We start from the raw sequence: 24,199 nt of genomic DNA, 5'->3' as shown, positions 1-24,199 counted from the left end.
ATCAGACTCTAACTTAGAAAGATTTCTCATATCTCACCTTTAAAAGAATTATCGCGCCTTTTCCCGTCATTTTGCCTACACCCGTGTTTGAACGGAAAGTACTTGTTACTAAATATAGATACATGTCGCAATAGGTATTAACTAGATGATATCCCGCGCATACGCGGAAATTCACACTTATTATCATTCATTTGATACGATGCTTGATATATTGGACTCGATTTATTAATTGCTTTTCTAAACCTATTCTATAAAATTGAAACCAAAAAGCAACTACACGGCTGCATATTTTGAGGAGCGGGCATTGATGAAAATGATACATACTCATTTACATGGCCTTAGTTCCTTTTGCAGTTATTGTTGATTTCTTTTTGTAGGAGAACAGTTTTCCTATACCTTCATATACAAAGCTCTTTTTCTTTGGGAGAATGATATAGCATAAAAATGGCCAATACAATTCACCCCTTCTTAAGACATCCATCTTAAATCGACAGGAAGGTTAACATGTATGATATAATTTATTCTTAACATAAACACATATACATCATGAAATGATATTCTCTCTCTCTCTCTCTCTCTCTCTCTCTCTTGAGCATAAAATCCTTCTTTTAATTCACATTTAAAATAAAATTTGAAACTGCTTATTCCTTTTCTGTGCTGTAATTGACAGACAATGTAAATCAACCGCTTATTTATCTTTTGAAAAAAGTAATTACATTTTAAAAAGAAGAATTTTCGAAGTTTGAAAATGTTTTGAATTCATAATTTTTGTTAGAGTTATCCTTCTTTAGATATTGCTAATAGAGAGTAGGCTACACTTAAAGGTACGAAATGAATAACCAGTTCCATTCTTATTCCAAAAGCATGATTTTACGGCTTTGAATTGCTCCAAAACCGTTTATTAACGGACCTTATATGTTTATTTTACAAGTAATCAACAAGTTAACATTGTAACTTTTGAATAGTTTTTATATTAAGAGGGCTTAATGGGTATGGTTATTTTTAGACTTTAAATTAATTTCCATTAGAAGAAGAGTTCTATATATAAATATATATGCAACTGTCTTATATAATATTAGTTTTATTTTTACTTACTAATACTTAATGTCTAAAGAAATCATGTCTAAAAAATTTTGACCATCCAGCCTCCTTACATATTGTGGAATCATTTAAATTCGTTGGGGCCAATTTTCGTGGATTGTTTGTTTTTTCTTATTTGTGGGGATTTAATTTCTTGGGTGCGTCAGATTTTCACTTTTAGTAAAAAAAGAACACTCTTTTAAATTTGTTTTCGTTGAGGATGTAAATTCGTTGGGAAGGACTACCCACGATTACCGAGAAAATTGAGCCACCACGAATTCAAATGATTCCACAGTAACTCCCTGATGCTAATATATTAAACATAACAGGATCTGGGGTTTTTTTTTGTCTGTATAATCTGCTGTACTATATTAGTCCTCGTAAATGAAGCCAAGATGCACCACAAAGATCTAAATATGTTAAATAATTACGTGTGTGTTGGCAATATAATGAAAATAAATTATAAATAAAATTCTTGCACTAATACTGACACTGTTCTTGTGTATACATTGTATGAACACAATTTAGTATATTGATAAGAGTATTTCTCTGTAACTATCTACTTCAACTGTCGCTAAGGCCTGGAGCAAGACTTTGTATGTTGCATTATTCTTCTCTCTTTGACGCCATTTTTTGATATACTCTCGACTTCTCTCAATTGACAACCGGAAATCCATCTGAGTCTGTTCAATTTCCTCGGGAAGCAAGCCTAGCTCTATGGCAAGCTGGTAGCTTTTCTTGCCTAGCTTGTTACAGATAATATCGATGCCTCGTTCTGAGACTTCCTTCTCTAGATACTTGTTTTCTAAAAAAAAAAAAATATTAAGAAAAACGTCATTGGGCACACCTCAAATGATTTCGAAATCTTATGTCAAAGGAAGTACATGTATACATCGACCAAATAGAGACATTTTAAAATAAGCGGTATTTTAACATCACGAAGAGCAACAAATCTTGAAAGAGGAAAAATAATTCGAAGAATCTTTTCTTTATTGAGTGGCATTAGAAAGCCAATGATGTAAGCATTAATTTTACTTGGTAAAATTGCTAAATGGTATATAAAACAATTTTGACAGGTTTTAGTTTTCAATGAATGAATTACACGTCTCGAAAAATACCAACCTTGCCACTCTATATCAGCTGTGTCTAACTGTAAAAAAATAAATAAATAGATGTTTTCATTTTTTCAATAAAAAATGTACTCTAGAGACTTGGAAATTTATAAAGCTTTAATTAACTTGTTCATTTATAATAGCATATTCGTACGTACCATGGTAAAACAATTATGATTGTTAGATAGCATTTAGAATTAATGTCAAATTACGCTGTAGTGACATATACATCAAGAAAATAATAATAATAATAATACAGAATACATTAACTGGCAAGATTGGAAATATACAGCGTACGTCAATTTCACTGAAATGGGCGGGAACAAATTGACACGGACGTCTAAGAAAACATTGGATTGAAACTGTTACATGTAGTTATATGAAATGTATTTTCAATCCACCTCGGCATTTCTAACTTGCTATATACATGTTAATTAAAGCGATCGAAAAACATTATATTTAGTACCAGCAAAGTGATTTAAAAAAACCCAATAAGTATATAATCAGCAAATATGAGAAGATCTCAATTCGGGAGAGATAATACTCAAGGCAAGGCATTGTCCGATGACTTCAGAGAATCAGTCGTCACAAGTCTGATATCAAGTGGAGTTTATTCACAAAAAGAACAATCAAAGTTCCCATTAATAAGATTAGAATTATATCCAATAATATATATAGAATATATAAAATGTTTCATATAAGAAGTCATCGGACAATGCTTTGCCCTGCGTATGATATTTCCGAATTGGTATTTTTTCACATTTGCTGATTATATACTTATTGATCAAATAAAAAGTTTTTCAACCGCTTTTCTGATACTAATTAAAATGTTTTTCGATCGCTTTGCATTAGAATGCAAGTTAGAAATGCTGAGGTGGATTGAAAATACATTTCCTATAACTACAGTTTCAATCCAATGTTTTCTCAGACGTCCGTGTCTATTTGTTCCCGCCCATTTCAAATGTTTTGACTGTAACAAGTGAAACTGACGTAAGCTGTATATTTCCAATCTTGCCAGTTAAATGTTCCGCGGTCTTATATAGTAACCTTGGCAGGAACCAAAACGTTTATTATAATATATAGAACCCCTTCCCCCCAATTACCTTTTTTAAAATATTTGCTAAAGAGGCTCTCGCGCAACAGGAAGTTGCTTTAAGGTATATTGTCCTTTTCGACACGAGAGATAACTCGGTGTAAATAATTATATTTTAAAACATTTTTGCGTTATAAAGAGATTTCCGTTCTTTAAAGGGACTTAGACACGATTTGAGCTAAAAAAAAAAAAAAACCGTATATTTTGGTTTTCTAATTTTAATGTTTAGAATGGTTAATATTGGTATTTTTAATGCTTTGTCAAAATTTGAATGTCAAATATTGAGTTATAAGCAAGATGTAGAGTTTGAAATTCTTTGTTTTGTAAACAAAACTCGAGTGTTGTTATTGTTTACATATTTGTTTTATTGGTATAAGTTTCAATCAAATGTTGCTTTCTTCAGTTGATATTATGAATTATAAACACATTAAATCAGTTTACCTTGTTTTCCATGAGTCATTTTGTCAAATAAATGGTAATTCCATACTTTTCATTATTTGTAAACAAATAAAAGACTCGAGCTTTGTTTACATAACAATTAATTCTTACCACTGTATCTCTCTTATAACTTGACTGCGAACATTCAAATTTTGGCCAATCATTCAAAATGAGCATGTAAACCATTTTATACATAAAAAAAACCCAAAATAAAATTTTGCTCTAAAATCGTGTCTAGGTCCCTTTAAACAGTGAAGTAAGCAAATGTTACTTGCATCTGAAATATAGTTGAAATGTAAAAAAAAAAGTAAGATAACGGGACAAAATTATGTACGAATAATTCAGGATATTGACCCTTTAATTCTTAGAAATGCATCTTTTACACGTAGTATGAAAAAAGAAAAACCAGGAAGCATTAATATGATTTTCCTTTCATAAGAACAGATGTTTGCAAAGTGGAACACCGATTTGTTGTATTTGTTGACAACTAATTTCCAAGGTATAACTTGATCATTCAACACAAGTGATCACTCGATGGCATGTCAACAGTTTGAACAATATCTAGACCTAGTTTTTTCACTTTCATTTAAATCAACCCCCCACCTATAAAAAGGACACACTGGTTTACCTTATGACATCACGTGACACTAAATATTTCAAACTGGGGGCGTTTACAGTCCGGACCAGAATGATAGAAAATAATAATTAGAAATTATATTCAACACTTTTAAATGCGTTTAAATTTTCAGTGTATATTTTGCAGAATGTTTATAATTTATGTAGCTTGTTAAAAAAAGACTCCAACCCACAAACAATTCTTTCTTTAACAACATTAATTAAATACGGCATATATAGCTTAAACAAATTTAACAATTATGAAAACGCTCTTTTCTTTTCAAAGAAAACGGTAGACATGCTAACCCCACTTCCCCGCACCCAATCCCCTTAAAATAGATTTTGTTCATACCATCTGCAAAGTTTCTCGGTCGATGTCAATATTCGTAAAGACACCCTCCAATGTTTGAAGAGTACGTTCCTTTTCGGCAGACTTATCATACCAAGTCTTCAAAGTGTGGAAGCAGCAATCTGAAGCCAAGTGTGGAAAATTCTGCTTGGTGGTCTCTACAAAATTATCGCCAAGTTCCAGTTGATAAGCTATATTTTGCCAATACCCCGAAACTCTTCTGGCAAGGCGGCCCAAGGTTTTGTATGGCTTCGAAATGGGAGACTCTAGAGAAGATCTTGATGCTAAAAAGCAAAGACGACATTCACTTACTTTTCCTTTTTGCTAATATTTTAACATTAAAGTAACTGCATTTTATAAAAAGTTAGCATAAAACTTGAGTTATTTTATTTTTTACCTCTTACAGACAACGATAAATTATCCGAGTGTTCTACCTGAAAAGAAAAGAACCCAAAATATTAATAAAAACACAAACCTATTTCCGGGGATGGAGATTCAAAGGCAGATATGAATATCAGATTATATTCATTCGAACTTACCTTGGGGCACTGCCAGTATTTCAACATGTCTGTGGATTCAATAACATGGATCTCGTCGTGGTCGGCGCAGACGACACTTTCGTTGGATTCCAAGTCTCCCCAAAAGTGCAGTCCTTTGAAAGCTGTCTCCTGCGAGAGACAGTTGCTACATTGCAAAACTACTCGAAATGGAAAGTTGACGTTGCATTTCCGACAGACTGAACACCTTTTGGTGAGTTTGTGATCCGGGCATGCTGTGCAGCTAGCATATATTTCCAGTATTATCGTCAGACTTTCTTCCAAAAACTTTCTGATTGTATACCGAATTGAGGATTGCTCCGCGGTGTTTGAAAATGACAACACCCAGGCACGAATGAGAAAATCTTCATGGACAAGCAGAAGAAAGTTATATTTATCTAATCGGAAGACTGCAGTGTTGGCAAACACTTGTGGAACATCGTTCTGTTCGACCGCGGGAAATTTTGCCATGCAAGCCGCCAGCAGACGATAAAATACAGCCGGGGGCATAAACTCGTCTTTAAAGTAGAACCCTAAAGCTGGTACTGCTATCTTACTGGCATTCTTCGACTGCAACCATTTGTTTCTTACGTTGGAAGAATCCACATTCATCATGCAAGGAACAAGAAACGTTGACATTTCATGAGACGATTCTCCGTTTTGCTCAAATCGCGTAGGTTTGGCGATTATATCCATTCTCTCCAAAATTTTTATTATGTGCTCCTTATTTTCCAAGTAAGAAGAATCTTCCCGATCACTCCACAATGCTTCAATGTTTTCCATGCTAAGATATCCAGTTTTCTTCATTTCTTCCAGTAAAAAGTCCGCTTGGTGTGTCGTTGAATCGAGAAACTTCTCGGTCGTGATCAGACATTTAAAAGCATCTACCAACCACTGAGGGTTAAGGACAATGATATCATCCAAACCCTTTTCATCATAGTACAATATGTTGCCAATAGCATGATGAAACTGTAAGAAAATCTTGATCTCCTTTTCATCCTTTAAATGCAACGCACAAAACTTGTTTAACTTCTTCACTTCCGAAAAACTCAGCACCTTTTTCCCTTTATTTCGCATATCTATGATTTTCCGTTCTAGATAGATATAACTTGTTGGAATGCTCTGTGGGAAAATGCTTTCTTCCTTTGCTATTTCAAGAATTTTGGATCGTATTTTGTCGAAAACATCTTCATCTTTATCATTACAGTCCACGCAAAACATTTCTGGTACAAGATGGGGTAAAAGCATTTTCTTTTTTGCTACCCTTTTAATATCTCTGAAGTGTTCTTCAATTTCTTTGTCACCATTCTATAAGATATAAATACAATTCAAAAAGGGTATCGTGGCTTTGATTAGAAAATTTAACTGCAATTTCGTGTGTTTTTATTTTACCTGAACTTTATCCTTGTGTGTGGACACAACTAGGATCTTTGGAGAACCTTTTTGCGATTCGGAGGAATATGTATGAATTGTGTTAAACCAAAACTTCAGGAAATCTACAAAAATTCGGAAATTGTGGAACCATGAAATGCAAAAATATTCTTATTTATTATATCATAATACAAAAAATTTACATTCTACCGTGTTTTCCCTTAAATTCTGTGAGCTTTAAATGCCTCTAAAGGCAACAACTAATCACTGGGTACTCAAAGTTAAAATTGACGAGTTTTATTATGACGTCACTTTTGGCTGTTACTGTGGTTCTTCCATTGATATTAACTTACCCTTTGGATGAGATAGGCATTTCAAGGTATAAATCACATTTTCAGAGAAGGCAAGAAGTTAACAAAATGTAAATATAAGCATTAAATCATGATTTTTTGAAGTATACAGTCTCATAACTGCAGCGATGTGTGCATACAAATTTTCATAACGCGCTATCACGCGTTACTCAATTTGTATGCACACACCGCTGCAGTTATGATACTGTATACTTCAAAGAATCATGATTCAATGCTATATTAGAATAAAACGAATAAAATACATGAAATAAAACAAACGAAAAACACAAGTAATTTGTAATACGCGTTAAGTAATCCCGTGCTCAAGGGATGATTCTTTTAAATAAAACTGATGTAAGATACTTTGACCCGAAGACATTTCAGCTAAAGGATTTTTCGGCTAAGACTAATCGACTCAAAATTGAGACAGTCCGGCCCAACACATTAAAACCGTTTAGTTACAATTGACTATAGTTCAACATGAGACAAAATCACTTCAAATCACAATAAATTTCTTTATTGGCAGGAAATTCCTCTAAGGTCGGATAAATGCTATAGTATGTCTCAAGTTATTGCTTCCATCACTTTTTTTAATGACTTTTAATACAAATACACATACCTGTGAAAGAAATACAATTGAAATCGATAAAGGGGAAAATATCCAAGATATCTTCATTGAACAATTATCATTTTCCACTCATAAAAGTTCACAGAAACGAAAACAAATATCTTACGGAGTTTTATAATGGGAAATGTTTACATCTTTTCTCCATTCGGAAGTACTTGGGATACATCGCGCAATTTTTCAACGTTATCATCCGGGCTTAATAACGGCTGATGCAATGCAAAATTTCCGTAGACTTTCAATTTTTGGATGTGTATTGAATCCTTAGGCGGTAGAGGGACCAAAACAGATAATCTGGAGATTTTTTCATATTAGTGGATGTACATACATGTAGTTTGAGCGCAAAGGTAATTATGATAATCGAAATATCAAGCAAAAAGTGGTGGAAGCAAAAACTCGGGACAGAGTATAAATAAAAAATATTTTGGAAAACCAACCAGAGGTTTGTTTTCAACTTCCCGAAAGCTTGGGCCAAACAGTGTGAGCCAAGTGACAAGGTTTTGGGGTCGAAATGCCTTAGGGTCGAAGTGTTTGGATACCCTTTTTTCTACAGCTCACCTTTCACCGACTTTTGATGGTCAGATCCACATTGGCATTCGTCGTCGTCATCGTCTCCAATACTATCATTCATTGGTCGTGAGACATCGGTCACCAAAAGGTAAACGGCCTTGGACGACATGAATGCTTGGTGGGTAGTTTGAAACACCGTCTGGCCAGCAAAGTCCCAAAATGTAATGGAACCCATCTCATTTTGTAGAAACTTTGAGGACATTTGAAGCAACTACCAAGGATAAAAAAGGTAAATGTATTAGTAAAGAGACTTTTGTGAACATTTGAATGGTTTGAATGAATGATTTCAGAAACCCCAAAAAATTAGGCACGGGATATACTGTATACAGGGTTATTTTCACCCCGTGTTATTTTCGCCCTTCTCCACTACCGGGGCTTTGCCCCGTCTTGAATTCGCCCAAATACAGATGTGTTAACAGAAATATTATTGCGACATGGAATTTGCCCAGTTTTAAATTCGCCCGCTGAGAAGGAGGGCGAAAGGGACGTGAATAAAACTTGGGCGAATATTTCCCTGTTTACAGTACAAATATTCGTTTTGTTAATCAAATATTGCGCCGAGAAGACGCAGAAGATGAAATAAATTGGTACACCTCCTCCAGATCATCCTTCATTGCTTGTTTTCCTTGACTATCATTGAACGAAATGCCCCTTTCCAGCTGAGGTTTATCGCGTGCATCCTCTATGCAATAATCACTCCCCTTTTGGAAATCGTCATTTTCTGTTTCGCCCATAGAACAACTCTTTTTCACCGATGGATCTAACTCTTTATTAGACGTGACAAATTTCTTTTTTAGATCGGAAATTACTGTGGTAAAATGATTTCCATATTCTTGTGCTCTGTTGCCTCCGCTCTCGTCCTCCGATTCGCTGTCAGTAGATGGGGGTGAGTTACATTTAATCTTTATTGGATCCTTGAAATGTGGTCCAGACTGTGGCTTCCTAGCATTGATTGGACTATGAGATTTATAAGCCGATGATACAGGTCTTTTGGGTTGTGGAGACAGTGAGGATAGTATTCTGTTTCGTTTAAATCCCGAGCTTTCAGAAGGTAACTCAAATCCTCTTCGAGGAGTGACATGATATTGTGCTGGAGAAATTGTCACATTGAAATTTTCTGGTTCTTGCCATGGTTTTGTGTGAAAATTTGAACGTGGTCTTGGAGATTCAGTGGGTATATGTATATCTGGGGTAGGTTCCTCGATGGCTTGTGTCGGTTCCATTTTTGGGCTTTCGTAATTATCATCATCCAGTGATAAATAGGCTGGAACTCCTCTAGGGAATCTCTGTGTCAAATATCTTGCTATTCTTTCGAGTGTTTCGTTTTCATTTTCTGCAAAATATTGGTAAAGAATTACATGTACAATTTTATATTTTTTTTATACATAGATATATATTAACTCGTTTGTCACAATGTACGTTTTGTTTGCGACGAATCAATATATCTCGCATTTTTAATTAAAATCGTCTGCATTGCAGGTGACGTCTTTTAAAAAGCTATATATGCTTTAATATTTGGTTCATTTTTAAAAGACTGCGAAACCGCATGTCGTTATTTACTTATAATAATCACCTTTATTCTGTAAATTAATACAGTGGTGAATCCCATTTCGTAATAAAGATATAGAATTTTTAATTGTTTATTTTTCTGCATGCCGGAAAAGTAATGCCTTTTCATGAATATTGATGAACGAAACCGACCTCATTGCACATGTCCGCATAAATTATACGGCCGTTATTGTTTGCTAAATGACATAATTATATATCCGTCACGATTTTGTATATGCTTACAATTTGTGGATTTGAAGTTTATTCATGTATTATAAGTGCAGTATTGTGATAGCACTGTACCAGCAGAGAAAACTGCCCCATACCTTGTTTGCCATCGTATTTGATCCAGGCATGATCACTAAGTTGAAAGCGCCCCCTCTTGGTGAAAATCTCTACTCCATCAGTGCTCCGGACGTCCTCTACTTTTTCTCTCAGCAGACGTTTTGTAAGACTGGATTTTCCCGCCCCGTGGTAGCCAACTACCATGACGCGCACGTGGTTGTAATTTTCTGATCCCTCCTCAAGGGCCTCACGATAGGCATTGATGGCCGATTCGTCCATCTTTTTTATGGATGGTGGAAGAAAGTTTTCTAAAACTTCTGTGTTGCGAAAAAAAACATTTAGTAGAAAAACAACATCGACAACAGTAAAACATCGACTGAAAAAGGAAATAATTTTTTTAAGAAAATGGGACATTTCAGTGAAGGGTATCTTGGTTTCCAACTAGTGACCATGGTCTATTTTTACAAGTTTTCCAGGGACCCGCGTCCGAACCCTCTTACATTGTTATGAGTTTTATCATGATTTAATAATAATGAATATCATCTTTTCAGCAATTATATGTGATTCTGATATGAAAAAGAGTGAATTTTACTATTGTTTACGATTGTTTAACTTCTATTAAAAAAAGGAAATATAAGAAACCAAAAATGAGAGAGAAAGAGAGAGAGAGAGAGAGAGAGAGAGAGAGAGAGAGAGAGAGAGAGAGAGTGGGTCCAACATTATCGAACAGTTCAATTGAGACAAAAAAAAAACAAAGACAAATGACAAAGAAATTTCATGCTGTGATTTATATACAAGATTTGTAGCGGACATGCGCAGTACTGACCGATATCTACACCATGGTATCCTTCTCGAGCGATTGCCTTTAAAGAATTTCAACAAATGTATTTTCTACAGAAGGTGTCTCTTTTTTGTTTATTACATGTATTTTGATGACACAAGAGCCGAAATACATGAATTTTTTTTGAAAGTTTACCTTTAGTTCCAGCAAGTCACTATAATTTCTGGACTTTTCCTCAATGCTCTTGGCCAACGCAGATAGACTAGACTCCCTGCAATCCAATGCCATAAACATCTTATCCTGAAATGATAGGAATAGTTAAAAGGGTCCTCCACTTCTCTATACCATAATTCTTTTTATAAAAACTAGGAAACTGAATGCAAAAGGAATTAGTTTTTTATTCAATTGTTTGTTTGTCTCTCTTTGTAGCGCAGCGGAAGCCCCCTCCCCCTAAAACCATATTTTTAGTTATTTTATATTTTTTTTCTAAAATACCACTTTGTGCTTGGAATTTGGAAAGTTTTAAAAATAAGCTTATTTTATCCAGTAAACCACCTTTTGAAGTACTACCGGTATTTTCTTTTGATTTATCTTTTACAATTAAGAAAGAACAGGGGCGTAAAAGGCGTTGCATATCCCCCACTCGGAGCAATTTAGACGGAAGAATTTCAATTCAAGTTAGAATATTATTTTTGAACTTGTATGCATCGTTTTCATTAAAAATTTCACGATGGAAGTCAATACTGTGCTTTCATTCTATAAACACAGCAGGTATTGATTTCCAATATAAGCTGCCTAAATCTTGGATCATTCACTGTTCTTAATTGCAAAATTAGGTATGAATGGGTCCTGGCTCCATTCTAAAAATACTTTTTTAAAAAGAATAATACATGCGCGTAAATTATACGCGTACGGTTCGCCGTAGAATTCACGTCATTTCTATATAAAATCAGTAAAAAATTCTCTAGAATTAAGACATTCAGTTTTTAAAATAAAATAATAACGTCGGTTGATAATGGTTTTCTCGGGGTGTAAATTTCAACTGTTACCCTCCCAAACAGGCACTATCTATATAGTATAGCATTAAAAAGCCCTATTAAACATGTTCGTGGTACAATACATGTGTACATGATCAATGGCTAAAATTTGATTTGTCTAACATATTTACCTCCAAGCCAATTTCAACATGACGAAATTTCTCGGATTTATCCGACTTTTTGACAAACATTCCCGATATGACCAATCTTCCGGGTTCTGAAAAGCTGTCCCTTACAAGAAAGGGACTACAATTGTCTCGTTTTTTAAAACTCTCTCGAAGAGTGCCCTCTGCTTCTTCTCGCCCAAGTAAACCATGGTAGCATCTAAAACAAAGACATGTTAAGAAGTTTACAGATTCAGAATGCAATAAGTACTACAACTGTAACTATCCCCCCCACAAAAAAAAATGACGACAAAAACAGATCTAAAACTTGAAGATGGGTGGATAAAGCGTGTAAAATGCCTATATAAGGAGGGATAAGATACTAAAAAAAATTGGATATTTTTTTTAATTATTAAAAGCTTACTTAATATATCCTTAAATATGTTCAATACTTGGGATATGTAGATTTATATCAAAATAAAATTTGCAGTCAAATTATTAATTTTCAAACAAAGTATTCGGTATATATATGAGTGAGGAAAATATTATTTAGCGGCCGATATGTGCATAAAAACTTATATAATCACATGTTTACGTTGGATATTACAGTAAATTTTCATTGAAATTCCTATTTTTTAATTATTTTTTGAAACATTACAAAGCATTAATTATGCTTGTTTTGGAATGTATTTCGGTCTGTAGACATATGCCCCCCCCCCCCCCCCCCGGTGAAACAACAAACCCTTTGGTATAAGTATGCTGAATAACAAAACATGAAAGTTCTCAAAAGGAATTTCTTGTTTTACGGAGGGGAAGGGGGGGGGGGAATGTTTTTTTTTTTTTTAATTCCGTTTTCTGTTAGTTTCTATTATGAAATAGCAATTTTAACCCAAAAAACAAAGTTATCTCTCCTTGTTAGACCAAATCATTTATACTTAATGAAAATATACATAAATGTTCACATTATTATAAAAAAATGAATTTAATTAGACAATTATAAAAAAAATGACTTTTAGTTAGGCGGCTAGACAATGCTATCGTTCGCAGTCCTTTGTTGTGACTGAAATGGTTAGAGCACCAGACATTTGATAACTTTATATAATTTGGCTTTTTATGTCCTGGGTTCAATATCACCAAAACGTTAGGCATTTTGTTTTTTTCTTATTGTTATTTAAAAACTGAATATTAGTTAAAAATTGTGTTTTTGCAAACTTGTGTAATAACATAACCAAATAGATTTAATTGGGAAAAAAATGAAATTGTATTTTACAGCTACACCAAATTGGCATTTGCGCTTTCATATTCCCCCATCTTTAAAAAAAAAAGAAAGAAAAAGAACACTTTAAAATAATGAATAAATGTATTTTGGACCATAGGTTTAGCTCGATTATTTCTTTAAGCGAGTTCTTTGACTGAGATTAAACCTTTCTGTCGAATGATAGTTAAAATGATGGCTGTTTTGGGGTCTTCCTTTTCGATTCGCTGTCTTACCGATCTTTGTACTTCTTGGGCCAGGCTATTGGGTACAACAGATGAGAAAGGGCGGAGTCTTTGCTGTAGATAGACTTAATACCATCCATCCCCACAGCGGTTAGACGATACTGCTCCACCAAATCCAAAAGACTGCTGGCCTTACCGCTACGGACTGTGTACACACCTTCCTCCTTTTTGTACCGAACCCGATACTGATAAATTTTCATTCTCCATCTGTTATTTAGATGCACATATTTTTACCATATTGAAAACAAGATATCATTACTTGACAAAATTTACAAAATCCACTAATGTTTTTTATCTCCCTGATCCTTACCATAATCAAAGTACTGAAGAACTGATGGGAGTTGATTTTGTCGATGTTTATTCATTTTAAAATCAATAATATGTTATTTTGCATGACAAGTACATGTAGTTTCTAATTTGTATTTGAATTACGCACATTTTTATAATATGAATTTTTGGACTTTTTCGACAAGAATGTCGAGAAACCCCCATATGAATCATGTTAAATAATATTTAAAGATAAAATTAATTCAATCAAACTATGTATCAGTAATAGACATATTTCTCGAAAATTGTCTGGATCCAAGCAATATTGAACTCTAGTCTCGTTCAACCAAACGCTCGGCTGACACCGTAAATCTCCGACAAGCAAGAGAAACTCTCTGCTTTTCGGAGATTTACGGAGACAGCCGAGCGTCGAGTTCAACGAGACTATATTGAACTCTGGCGTAGGAGTACATACGAGTACAAAAATTATCTAAATTGTTCGTACCATTTAAAATCTGACTATTTTCAAGGTATTTATAAATAAGTTTCCTTGAAAAACAATGCTGTAGCATACATTACACCGAATTTATCAATTATTTTCAAGAACTAAGTCTTGTCAGCAGCGATGATTTGTGCTGAGGTCCAAACACTGTTTCACTTTCGGTTTGTCTGAGTAACTGCATAGGAGAGTTGATTAAAATCAACTCCCAAAAATCCCATCGTGTACGCACAAGTTTTTAATTTTGATAAATTACCGACGGTCCTTGACAAAAATCAATCAATTAATCATAAAGTACATATTGCATAACATTTTTTCCCCTTCCATCCCCAGTGGTTTTTTTTAAACCGTTGAGAAATGCCTTACTTGCAGGAAATGACGTATTTAACATCATCTTTATATATCTCTTCTCCGTACGGGTGCACTAAGAAAAGGGCGGATTGGTCCAATGGTTCATATGGATACTCTTCAAGAAAACGTTTGGCTGAGTCCTCCGTTTGATCGGGATGGTACCAATCATAAATGCTACAACATTTATAAAAATATTTGAATTTAACTTGAACTAAACATATATTAAAGGTACATAATTTTCCCCCATTAAATATGTTTTTTTTTCTTCGTAAGAATTGCGATTTTTTTTTTTGCGTGCAAAATATTCCAAATCGATGACCATGAAATTAATACTAGTATGACTCTGCCCCGAGTTATCGTTTCCGTCACGTTTTGCTTGATATTTCGATAAGCATAAGAACATTTTTGCCCAAAATACATTCAGAAAATGAAAAAAAAAATCCAGGCAGTTTGCTTTGCCTCCCTCCCTTTTAGCACAAAAGGCTTCAATACACGGTTAAAATAAGTTTATAGGGGGTTTTTGCAAAAATCAAAATATTAATATTATAATGTTGTAAAATTGTGCAAGGTTTTAACAAAAGTTCCGAATCGATAAATATGAACCCTCCAAGTAATGTACTTTTGTCAATTTTCTCCAAGTACAAATAAGAGCTTGTGAACTAGAAAAGATCTAAGATTTTTTGCCATACAGTTTAATTTCAACTGTTTTTCGTTGAAACGCATATCTGTTTATTTATAAACCATGCATTAAAAAGTGTCGGAAACTGTAAATTAGGACGGACTATAGTGAAAACTATATTCTACTAACATATAAGTACATGTTCTTCAACTAAATAATCTCAACGGAAAAATCGGTTCGGCTCGACCAGTCCTTAACATAGGGAAGCGAGCACTTATACCCAGTGATCATGTCCTATCCCAGACGAAAAAAGAAAGTTAAAGTACTATTGATATCAGTGTCATATTAAAGTACTAAGTGAAATTAAATTAAAGTCTCATGACGATACAAAATACATGTTGCTCTTGTATGATGTTCTTGTTTTTTTCCAGAACTAAATTCTCTCTGCTGTAGCGTTATTATGTAAACAAACAAACAAACTGCGCGTATAATCTGTGCATTCGGTTTACAATTGCCTTATTACATATCAGTACTATATGTATTTTATATTACACTTCCTACAGAACATTTCCATGGTCCAGTAAATCTAAACTGTGTTAATATAAACCATTGGGTTTAGAAAAAATCTACTTGGTATAAGGGGGGGGGGGGTATTTAGAGGCTTTTACAATATTGTCGTCTACAAAAATTTAATTTTCACTCTGACGAAATTCATCGAATCTTTTGTTTTTTTTATCTCGCTTGATTATCATAAAGATTTTAAAGTAACTTGTACACGCATGCAGAGCAAATTTTCGAAAAATATTTGAAAATCAAGTTTACCTATGTGTTTCTCTGTATTTTTTCTCTCCGTCTTGGCTCCCTTTATTTGGGATAGTAAGGAACTGTTTCGATGGTGATGGTTTCTTCTCTCCATCCCGCCCCTCTTTGCTTGGGGCATTCTGGTAAGACTTCGATGGCATTGGCGTATAAAGGTAATCCATTGTACTTCGTACTGTACTGTACTCGTCGCTACGATACATATCCCTGTGTGAAGATAGGGATGAACTGTGTACGCAGTTTTAATGTTGATGAATAGAAAAAAACCTATAAATAAGGAAGTTTATATACATGGAAATATGGCGTATATTCCAAGGGAAAATCATTAAGTGGTTGGGATATTGATAAATAACCCATAGTGTTTATCACAGGAAATGCATGTACGTGTATTGAAAGTCAAAACAATATTAATATAATGCTAGTAGACTAATTGTTCTCGAACAATTAGAGGTCTTTCCACCTCATTGTTTTTTATGTTTGAAATAAGATTGCTTCAATAGAATAAAGTATTTTTTCTGCGTTACTTCATAAAAAAGTGTCAAACGATTAAGTTTGCAATTTTTTATTGCTTGACCTTTACCTTTGACCTATATGTCATTTTCTTCTGACAAGGTAGACGCTTCAATACCAAGTGGTCCGATGTATCTATGATTATTGATTCAAAAGTTATTTGTGTTTTTTATTGAATGTTCGAAACTTTCAGGGGCAAAGACAGCTAGAAAGGGACTTTGGACCCTGTCGGTATGAATAGATTGAAGAAGCGTCTAAGTATACTGAATACATTAGTAAAAGTTTCAAGTCTATATCTCTAACGGTTAATGAGGAGTAGATGTCCTACTACATCCATGAAACTTTTTTCCTCTACCATCCTAAACAAAAGAGATCTAAAAACTCATTAATTAAGAGATTTCCAATTGACCTTTGACCTTTATATCATTTTGTTCGGCCAAGGTAGACGCTTCCATCCCAAGTGGTCCGATGTCTCTATGATAAGTAATAAAAAGTTGGAAGTGATTTTATAGAAATGTAAATACTTTCAGGGGCAATAACTACTAGAAGAGGGGCTCAGATCCTTTCGGTATGAATAGATTAAAGAACCCTCTAAGTGTACTGAAGACATTGGTAAAAGTTCCAAGTTTCTATCTCTTATGGTTTCAGAGGAGTAGCGATAACAAGCTTTTCGTACAAAAGGGGCAATAACTAAGTAACTATTTACAAGAAGGAGCCAAGGGGATATATTTTGAAATGTCTTAAGATGTCGTATTACATCCATGAAAAAGTATTTCTTAACAACACTAAACAAAAGAGATCTAAAAACTCATTAATTAAGAGATTTTCAGATAACCTTGACCTTTGACCTTTATGTCATTTTGTTCGGCCAAGATAGACGCTTTTATCCCAAGTCGTTCGAAGTCTCTATGACAAATAATAAAAAAGTTGGAAGTGATTTTATAGATATGTAAATACTTTCAGGGACAATAACTACTTGAAGGGGGGGGGGGGGGGGGCTCAGATCCTTTCGGTATGAATAGATTGAAGAACCCTCTAAGTGTACTGAAGACAATGGTAAAAGGTCCAAGTTTCTATCTCTTATGGTTTCAGAGGAGTAGCGATAACAATCTTTTTGTACACAAGGGCAATAACTTTGTAAGTTCTGGTAGTTATCGAGCAAAGGGTCATTTGGTACCATAACTTTTAATGGCAAATAACATAAAGAAAAAATTGTTTCAATATCTCTTGAAATAAAAAAGCTGTCCCTGGAAACCAACATGTGCATTTATCTCAAAAAGAAGTTGCACTGAATGGTTCACCATATCAGTTCAATAGGCTATTTACAGTGCTGATTTAAAAAATTTCTGAAACACTGAAACGGAAAGTCCTAAAGTTTGATTAACCAGGCGTCATTTCCTCACTTTAAAAGACGAGTAGTTTGCTAAGCAAATGTATAGAGCTTCTGAGAAATATAAATCATTTATTAGGGAAGTACTTTATTATAACATTCAGGAGTTAATGAGTTGTACTCTATCTCATCTTCTAGACCTAAAACAGAAAATCAAAAAGACAACGAGCTTTTGCCAGAAAGGCGAGAGGAATTCTAAACTTTATAAACCCTTGTTTAAAATGACACACATTATTAAAATAATATTTTAGATGGAACATCTAGAAAATGTTCCATCTTTTACAAAATTTTAAAGTCTAAGATAAAGGTACTGGATTTGTCTTGTTTGTAAAAACTTGTCGCTATTTGGTTGATTAAAAAGTTCGTGACTGTTGCAGAAAATCACCTTTAGTTACATTCCCATCGCCCTAAATAGAAGGTCTCTCTTTTCTTTTGATGTCGATCCAAAGAAAAGTAAAATAAAATATTACAATCTCTACCTTTATAACAGCCTTTAATAATCGTAGAGCATTTTCTAAACAAACTGTAATTATAATTCTCTGCGTTGTTTTGATACTGTGGTAAAGCTTTGGGAAACGTAAAATTTTCGGCATCTGCTAACACCTTACCATTGATGAATGGGCATGATTCAAATATTTGTGAGTATTATTGTTCGAATCAAGTGAATATCAATAAGCTAATCTGGACAGACGAATTATTTCCGGACACATCCGATTACTCTTGTCCAGCCCGCTTTCCTCGGAAAACAATTTTCTGGCGGGAAGCGCGCGCGTTGTCAAGTCCCAAGAGTGCCGTAAACCGGACTAATCTAGGAGATAAACGACACTGACAGTGCCGCAAATCAGTCTTTATGGATACATGGAAACAGGAGAAGACTGGACGTCATATTTTACGACATTTTAATTATAGGCTAGTAGCATTAAGGAAATGACAAGGAAATATGAGGCAGCTATTGGGTCCAGGTTTTTTCAAGTTACCGGACTTACAAGTCTTCATTCCAAATGACAAGACTCTTCGGAATATTAGTTCCGCCATGTTGAATATCGTTAGTCAGAATATCTTTTCAGATCCCTTTATAATTCCTTGTTTTAGTATGATTAGAATGGGAATGAGAAATTGATCAATATGGAGTAATTAGGGATTTTCAATTTATAGTTGCTTTTCCAACTGTCTTGTTTATTCAACATTTTATTAATATAAAAAAAACAGCAACGAAAATCGGTATTCAAAAAAGGATAGAAAAAGAAAAAAAGATATCATCTTGTTTTATGATATATATAATATAAAGTCGAGTGAATAAGAAAAACCCAAATAATTTCATTTTGTAATTTTGTTTTTGCACTTTGATCATGTTTCTATAATAAATATAGCTTGGCATATATATATATCATTTATCTTTGTCACAAATATAAGGCAATTGATTTAAAATTTCCCAGTAAACATTTAACAAATAATTTCATTTTGTAATTTTGTTTTTGCACTTTGATCATGTTTCTATAATAAATATAGCTTGGCAAATATATATATATATATATATATATATATATATATATATATATATATATATATATATATATATATATATATATATATATATATATATACGAGGGTTGTTCGGAAATTATTGAGACAACTCGAATATTTTCTTTCCTAATTGACGAATTTTGGTAAAAATTGGCATAGACACTGAAGTCACGCCAACAAATAATAAAACAAAGTGATATTAAATGAATATCTAATATTTTGTTTACGACGATAGATAAACAAGTCGGTGATCGGGGTACCCGGCGCAGCCATGAATTTGGAGATTTAATAACTTAAACATCTACTTTATAAGTGTCCGTAGAATTACAGTTAATGATAAAAGAAATCAAATTAAATATGTTCATTTTGCTATTCTTTGCGACTTACTGTTGATTAAGTTTCACTGATGTTTGAGTTGAAATACGGATATGGTACACATATATTTACCAAACAATAAAAATCTGACAACGACTTTACATTGAATTTTGACGTCAAGGCGGCGCATTAAAAACCGTCAAACTGGTGGAAATCTCGGAAGAAGACCTTTTAAGGCCAAGCAATTGCTTAAAAAAAACTATACGACGACAAGACAAGGTATAGAGCTTCAGTTCATCATATTTCTTTCACTGATTGTTTAACTAGAATTATACCAAAGGGATTAATTATCAAGTACTTTTGACACACTAACTGTTGTCAACAGTCCTAACATATATAAAAAATAACTGCAGGAGACATTCGCAGTAATTAGACTTTCGGGAAAAATAACTCGATTTTCACCCTGAAAATAACAAGAATGACAGAAAATGTAAATGATGACATCTTGAAATGAAAACAAAAGATGATAAATAAAGAATAGTTCTTATTTCCGTTGGTTTGTAAGGTGTTTAAAACAACAGGAGCAATAAGAAGCGTTAAAATGACGTTGCAAAAAGTTTGCGGTTGCGCCGGGTCATTGGACGAAGGTAGGTTGGTCAGCTTACCAGGAATGATCTATTCATGCCATGAACAAGAAACTCTTCACATTGATAGTCTCTATCCTGATTTACGTTTTGGTGAAATTTCAATGGTTTATCTTTTTTACTAAAAGAATAAGAGGAAATGTCTCAATAATTTCCGAACAACCCTCGTATATATATATATATATATATATATATATATATATATATATATATATATATATATATATATATATATATATATATATATCATTTATCTTTGTCACAAATATAAGGCAATTGATTTAAATTTTCCCAGTAAACATTTAAATAACCTATAGATCTGCATTTTGATTATTAATTATCAACTCGAAAATTCTATCTGGCAATCAATTGAATGAAATTACTTAGGTAATATCGTTGCAGTACTACTTGACACATTTTGCTTTGTTTTATTATTTGTAATTAAAAAAAAACTTTACAAAATAGGTAAACAAAACCAAACATGCGCAAGTTACTAAATCCTCAGCAATTCATTACAAAATAGGTCAAATCAACCAACCAATTTGCGACTAACACAACCAAATAACTGACATAATCCACCTTTATCATGTCAGATATGAGTAATGAACAATTATCTAGATGTAAAGAAATACCAACAAAATAATTTCCCCATCGAAAAAAAACCTATTACGTCATTATATAACTACCAAACCCACCAAATGGTCAGCCTTTAGTACAGATTAAACACCAATACAATGTAACTTAACCACCAACCAAACTAAAACTCAACCAAAGTACTGTTGAGCAGCTACATTTGTAAATAGCAAACGAAACAAATCAAGGAACATGTAACCAACACAACAAATTCAGATAAAAACCGATTCCATTGAATAACCAATCAACAAACAACTTGTAAACTAACCAAGCGCCATGCCCACAATCAAATCCAAAAGTATCAGCAATCGCAACTTCTCGGGCCTTTTGGACAGTGCTTGGAGAAACAGCACGACCGGAAATGCCCGAGAAGCTGCGATTGAAGTAACAGGTATCCAAAGATCAGACTCATTTTGTCAATTAACAGCCAAACGACCAAACAACCAAATAACAAAACGGCTAACACTGTCGAAGCTATAAATAGCAGAATCTCGAAACCACTGTAAGCAGACAAATTAACAAAACCAACAAATCAACCACTGCATAACTATCCACTAACTAGCTAACTAATTACTAATTCAGTCAGCTACATTGTAACTAATAACTTTTAAAAGACAGTCCATAAGTCAAAACGAAAGTAGGAAACACTTATAAATACATTATGATATATCGCATGTAAGCTTGATGAAACAAACAGGAAGTTTTATCCAAATCCTACTTCACTATTGAATTTTCACCACTCAACTTGACCTTTTCAAAGCAGCCATTGTAGTGGTAAAATGAATGAATCGTGTCAACTATGCAATACTAACCGAGGAACTCATAAAAATATGGTGTTCCGCTGGGGTCACTTCGACCTCCGCAGTTTCGCCTATAGGGCGAAGATGGGAGAGTGCGAAGTTGCGAGAGCGAAAGTGCGAAGTTGCGAGGGCTTAAGAGCGAGCGATACTACTATCCCAAAAGGAAAACCATATTATTGAAAGTAATATTTAAGTAAGTTTACACATGTACATAAATATATGTATATGAAGTATTTGCACTAGTCATGTAGTGTGTATATCAAATTATGAAATTGAATTATCATGATGCATGGTAGCCGCACTGATGCGTGGACATAAATTGGTTCTTCAACTTTATTTGATGGTCGAAGGGTAAAAATGAATTAATCGGTGTGTTTGTATTGTAAGTACAGACGTTTCACAGATGGTTTTATCGTTTGTTTGTCAAAAACACCACAACCTATCTATCTGAAAAAAAGAAACATGGCGACCCAACCTGGCCAAGTTTAGTCTTCAATATGGATTTTCATTGATTGGAAAACCATATTCTGTTCTCTTTGACCTTCCAAGCTTTTTTGATCTAGAAATTGGCAAAATGTAAAGAAGGAAACCCCATTTCTCCATAATGAAATTAAGTGTGTATGTGTTTGTGTGTGATTTATTGAGAGAGAGAGAGAGAGAGAGAGAGAGAGAGAGAGAGAGAGAGAGAGAGAGAGAGAGAAACAAACACCAAAACCCGTCTCTGTCAAAATCTGTTATATTTTTGTAGTTCGAAGAAAACAAACGAAATGATTTAGATAATTGCCATCGTTCGACAATATTCTAATGCTCCCATTCTACTAATAAAAAATGTGGATTCTTTGTCTGGTCGTCAAACCAAAGCAAATTCTGCAGATTCTTCCCTATCTATCATATAATATACAGTGCTTAATGTATATCCTTAACACGTTGATTTGAAACATCCCGCATCTTTACAGGTGTACAGCGTATAACAAAAATCTTTTGATAATGAATTATATTAATAACATTGTACAGAGCTAAGGAGCCAAACTTCTATCAACATCAATTAACATTGAGTATATACATGTAGGCTGATACTCAGGTAATAGTTCTTAATTAATATTAGACGTCTTAAAGTTTTCGAGACGCAATGAATAATCCCTAAATCTCCACAATTTTGTCATATTTTTGGCTTCTAAAATTATGTTAGATCGTTATGTTCAAAACAAGTTACAATATTTAACACGAAGGTTAATACATGTATCATTTAGTTTGAAAGTAGAAATAATTGATGTACTTGAACATGTTATAACAATTAATAGTTGCTGTCACACATTACCTACTAGTAACTATAATATGATCAATTATTAATCATATCACCAACCACCAGCTAAAAGTCCTTATCTTAAATGACCCTCTTCTTTTCAAATCATTTATAAATGTGGAAGTTGCATTAGCAGCAAATAGTGTGTGGTTCATCAACACAGTCAAATAAGCAGAACAGCCTCTTACTGTTTCTCAGTTAGAGAAACATATGTTCTAAATGTGACGGCGTGGAAAACAAGAGAAAATATATAACAGCTGAAATCTACACCCTTGATTGTCCCACCAGCCAGGAACATCAATCTTCAATCTTAGCTGCTCTTCTCTTTCAAAGAAGTAAAAGGTCATCACAACATTGTGGATAGGTTTTGATTTGAGATAAATACTGGTATTGAACTAAATATCTACCTTATTCCTCATTCCGATTAAGATAATATTCGAATTGTTTATTTGAATTGTAAAAAAAAAATCCTCCATGCAATCCCTTGTGGTGGGGACACGTGCAATCATTAGAAAATGAATCCTCAACATAAAGTATTTCTTTGAAAAAAAAAAAGAAATAAAAAAGAGTAACGTTCTTAGATAGTTTAATATGTATTCAAATTATATATTTTAAAAAACCTCCAAAAACTAAATAAAACGAAACATTTACAACAAGCTCTTCAGCACTTGGAGAATTCCAAAAGCAAACCTTCTTTGACGCATCATAAGCATGACACATACTGCAAATTAACCAATGTTAAGATGCCTCACTACATCAAGACTTATACTTTTAATGCCTCGTCACAAGATGGCGATTTTAATGGTTTTGTTTAATTGTCGGTATCAATCAATCGATTTCGTGGAATATAATCATTGCGTAGAGGTTAAGAGTATAAAAGGATGGTGGCCATTTTTAGACTATACTAACCTCCGTTAGCCGAAGAGGTCTGTATAAGTATATAGAAAAATGTTCAATTTACAAAACTAAAATATTTGGATTTTTTCTTTACTCAATTATAGTTTATGGGCCAAAAAATCACATTTCAAAATTTAGGCAGATCTGATGGTTAATTTGTTGATCACACAGCACCCTTAACTATAAGGTATCGCCGTATCGGGCATGTGAATCGCAGTTCACAAGTTCAAATCC

At 33.7% G+C, this 24,199-nt stretch overlaps 1 protein-coding gene across 1 annotated transcript; it reads right to left on the bottom strand.

The window, feature by feature from the left end:
- Window positions 1-499: 499 nt before the first annotated feature.
- Window positions 500-16,202, bottom strand: LOC105341082 (uncharacterized). Its single transcript, XM_011447382.4, has 15 exons — window positions 15,953-16,202; window positions 14,527-14,685; window positions 13,386-13,601; window positions 11,922-12,114; window positions 10,949-11,053; window positions 10,799-10,835; window positions 10,014-10,289; window positions 8,733-9,472; window positions 8,128-8,350; window positions 6,616-6,719; window positions 5,227-6,531; window positions 5,085-5,121; window positions 4,691-4,971; window positions 2,203-2,230; window positions 500-1,885 (listed from the first exon to the last, which is right to left on the bottom strand). Exons 1-15 carry the CDS (start codon window positions 16,150-16,152, stop codon window positions 1,605-1,607), a joined length of 4,185 nt encoding a protein of 1,394 aa, XP_011445684.3. The 5' UTR covers window positions 16,153-16,202; the 3' UTR covers window positions 500-1,604.
- Window positions 16,203-24,199: the final 7,997 nt, after the last annotated feature.

The sequence above is a fragment of the Magallana gigas genome, chromosome 7 (genome assembly GCF_963853765.1).
Source record: "Magallana gigas chromosome 7, xbMagGiga1.1, whole genome shotgun sequence".
NCBI lineage: Eukaryota > Metazoa > Mollusca > Bivalvia > Ostreida > Ostreidae > Magallana > Magallana gigas.
Note: the sequence above shows the minus strand (reverse complement) of the source record. Positions and strands in the feature narration are given on the sequence as shown.

Excerpts from the sequence above, each read along its gene's own strand:
- LOC105341082 (XM_011447382.4), bottom strand. The coding sequence starts at position 16,152 with ATGTATCGTAGCGACGAGTACAGTACAGTACGAAGTACAATGGATTAC. Across the intron at positions 10,290-10,798 it reads ATACCATGGTGTAGATATCG|AAGTTTTAGAAAACTTTCTT; the intron begins GTCAGTACTGCG and ends TTCGCAACACAG. Across the intron at positions 4,972-5,084 it reads TTTATCGTTGTCTGTAAGAG|CATCAAGATCTTCTCTAGAG; the intron begins GTAAAAAATAAA and ends TTTGCTTTTTAG.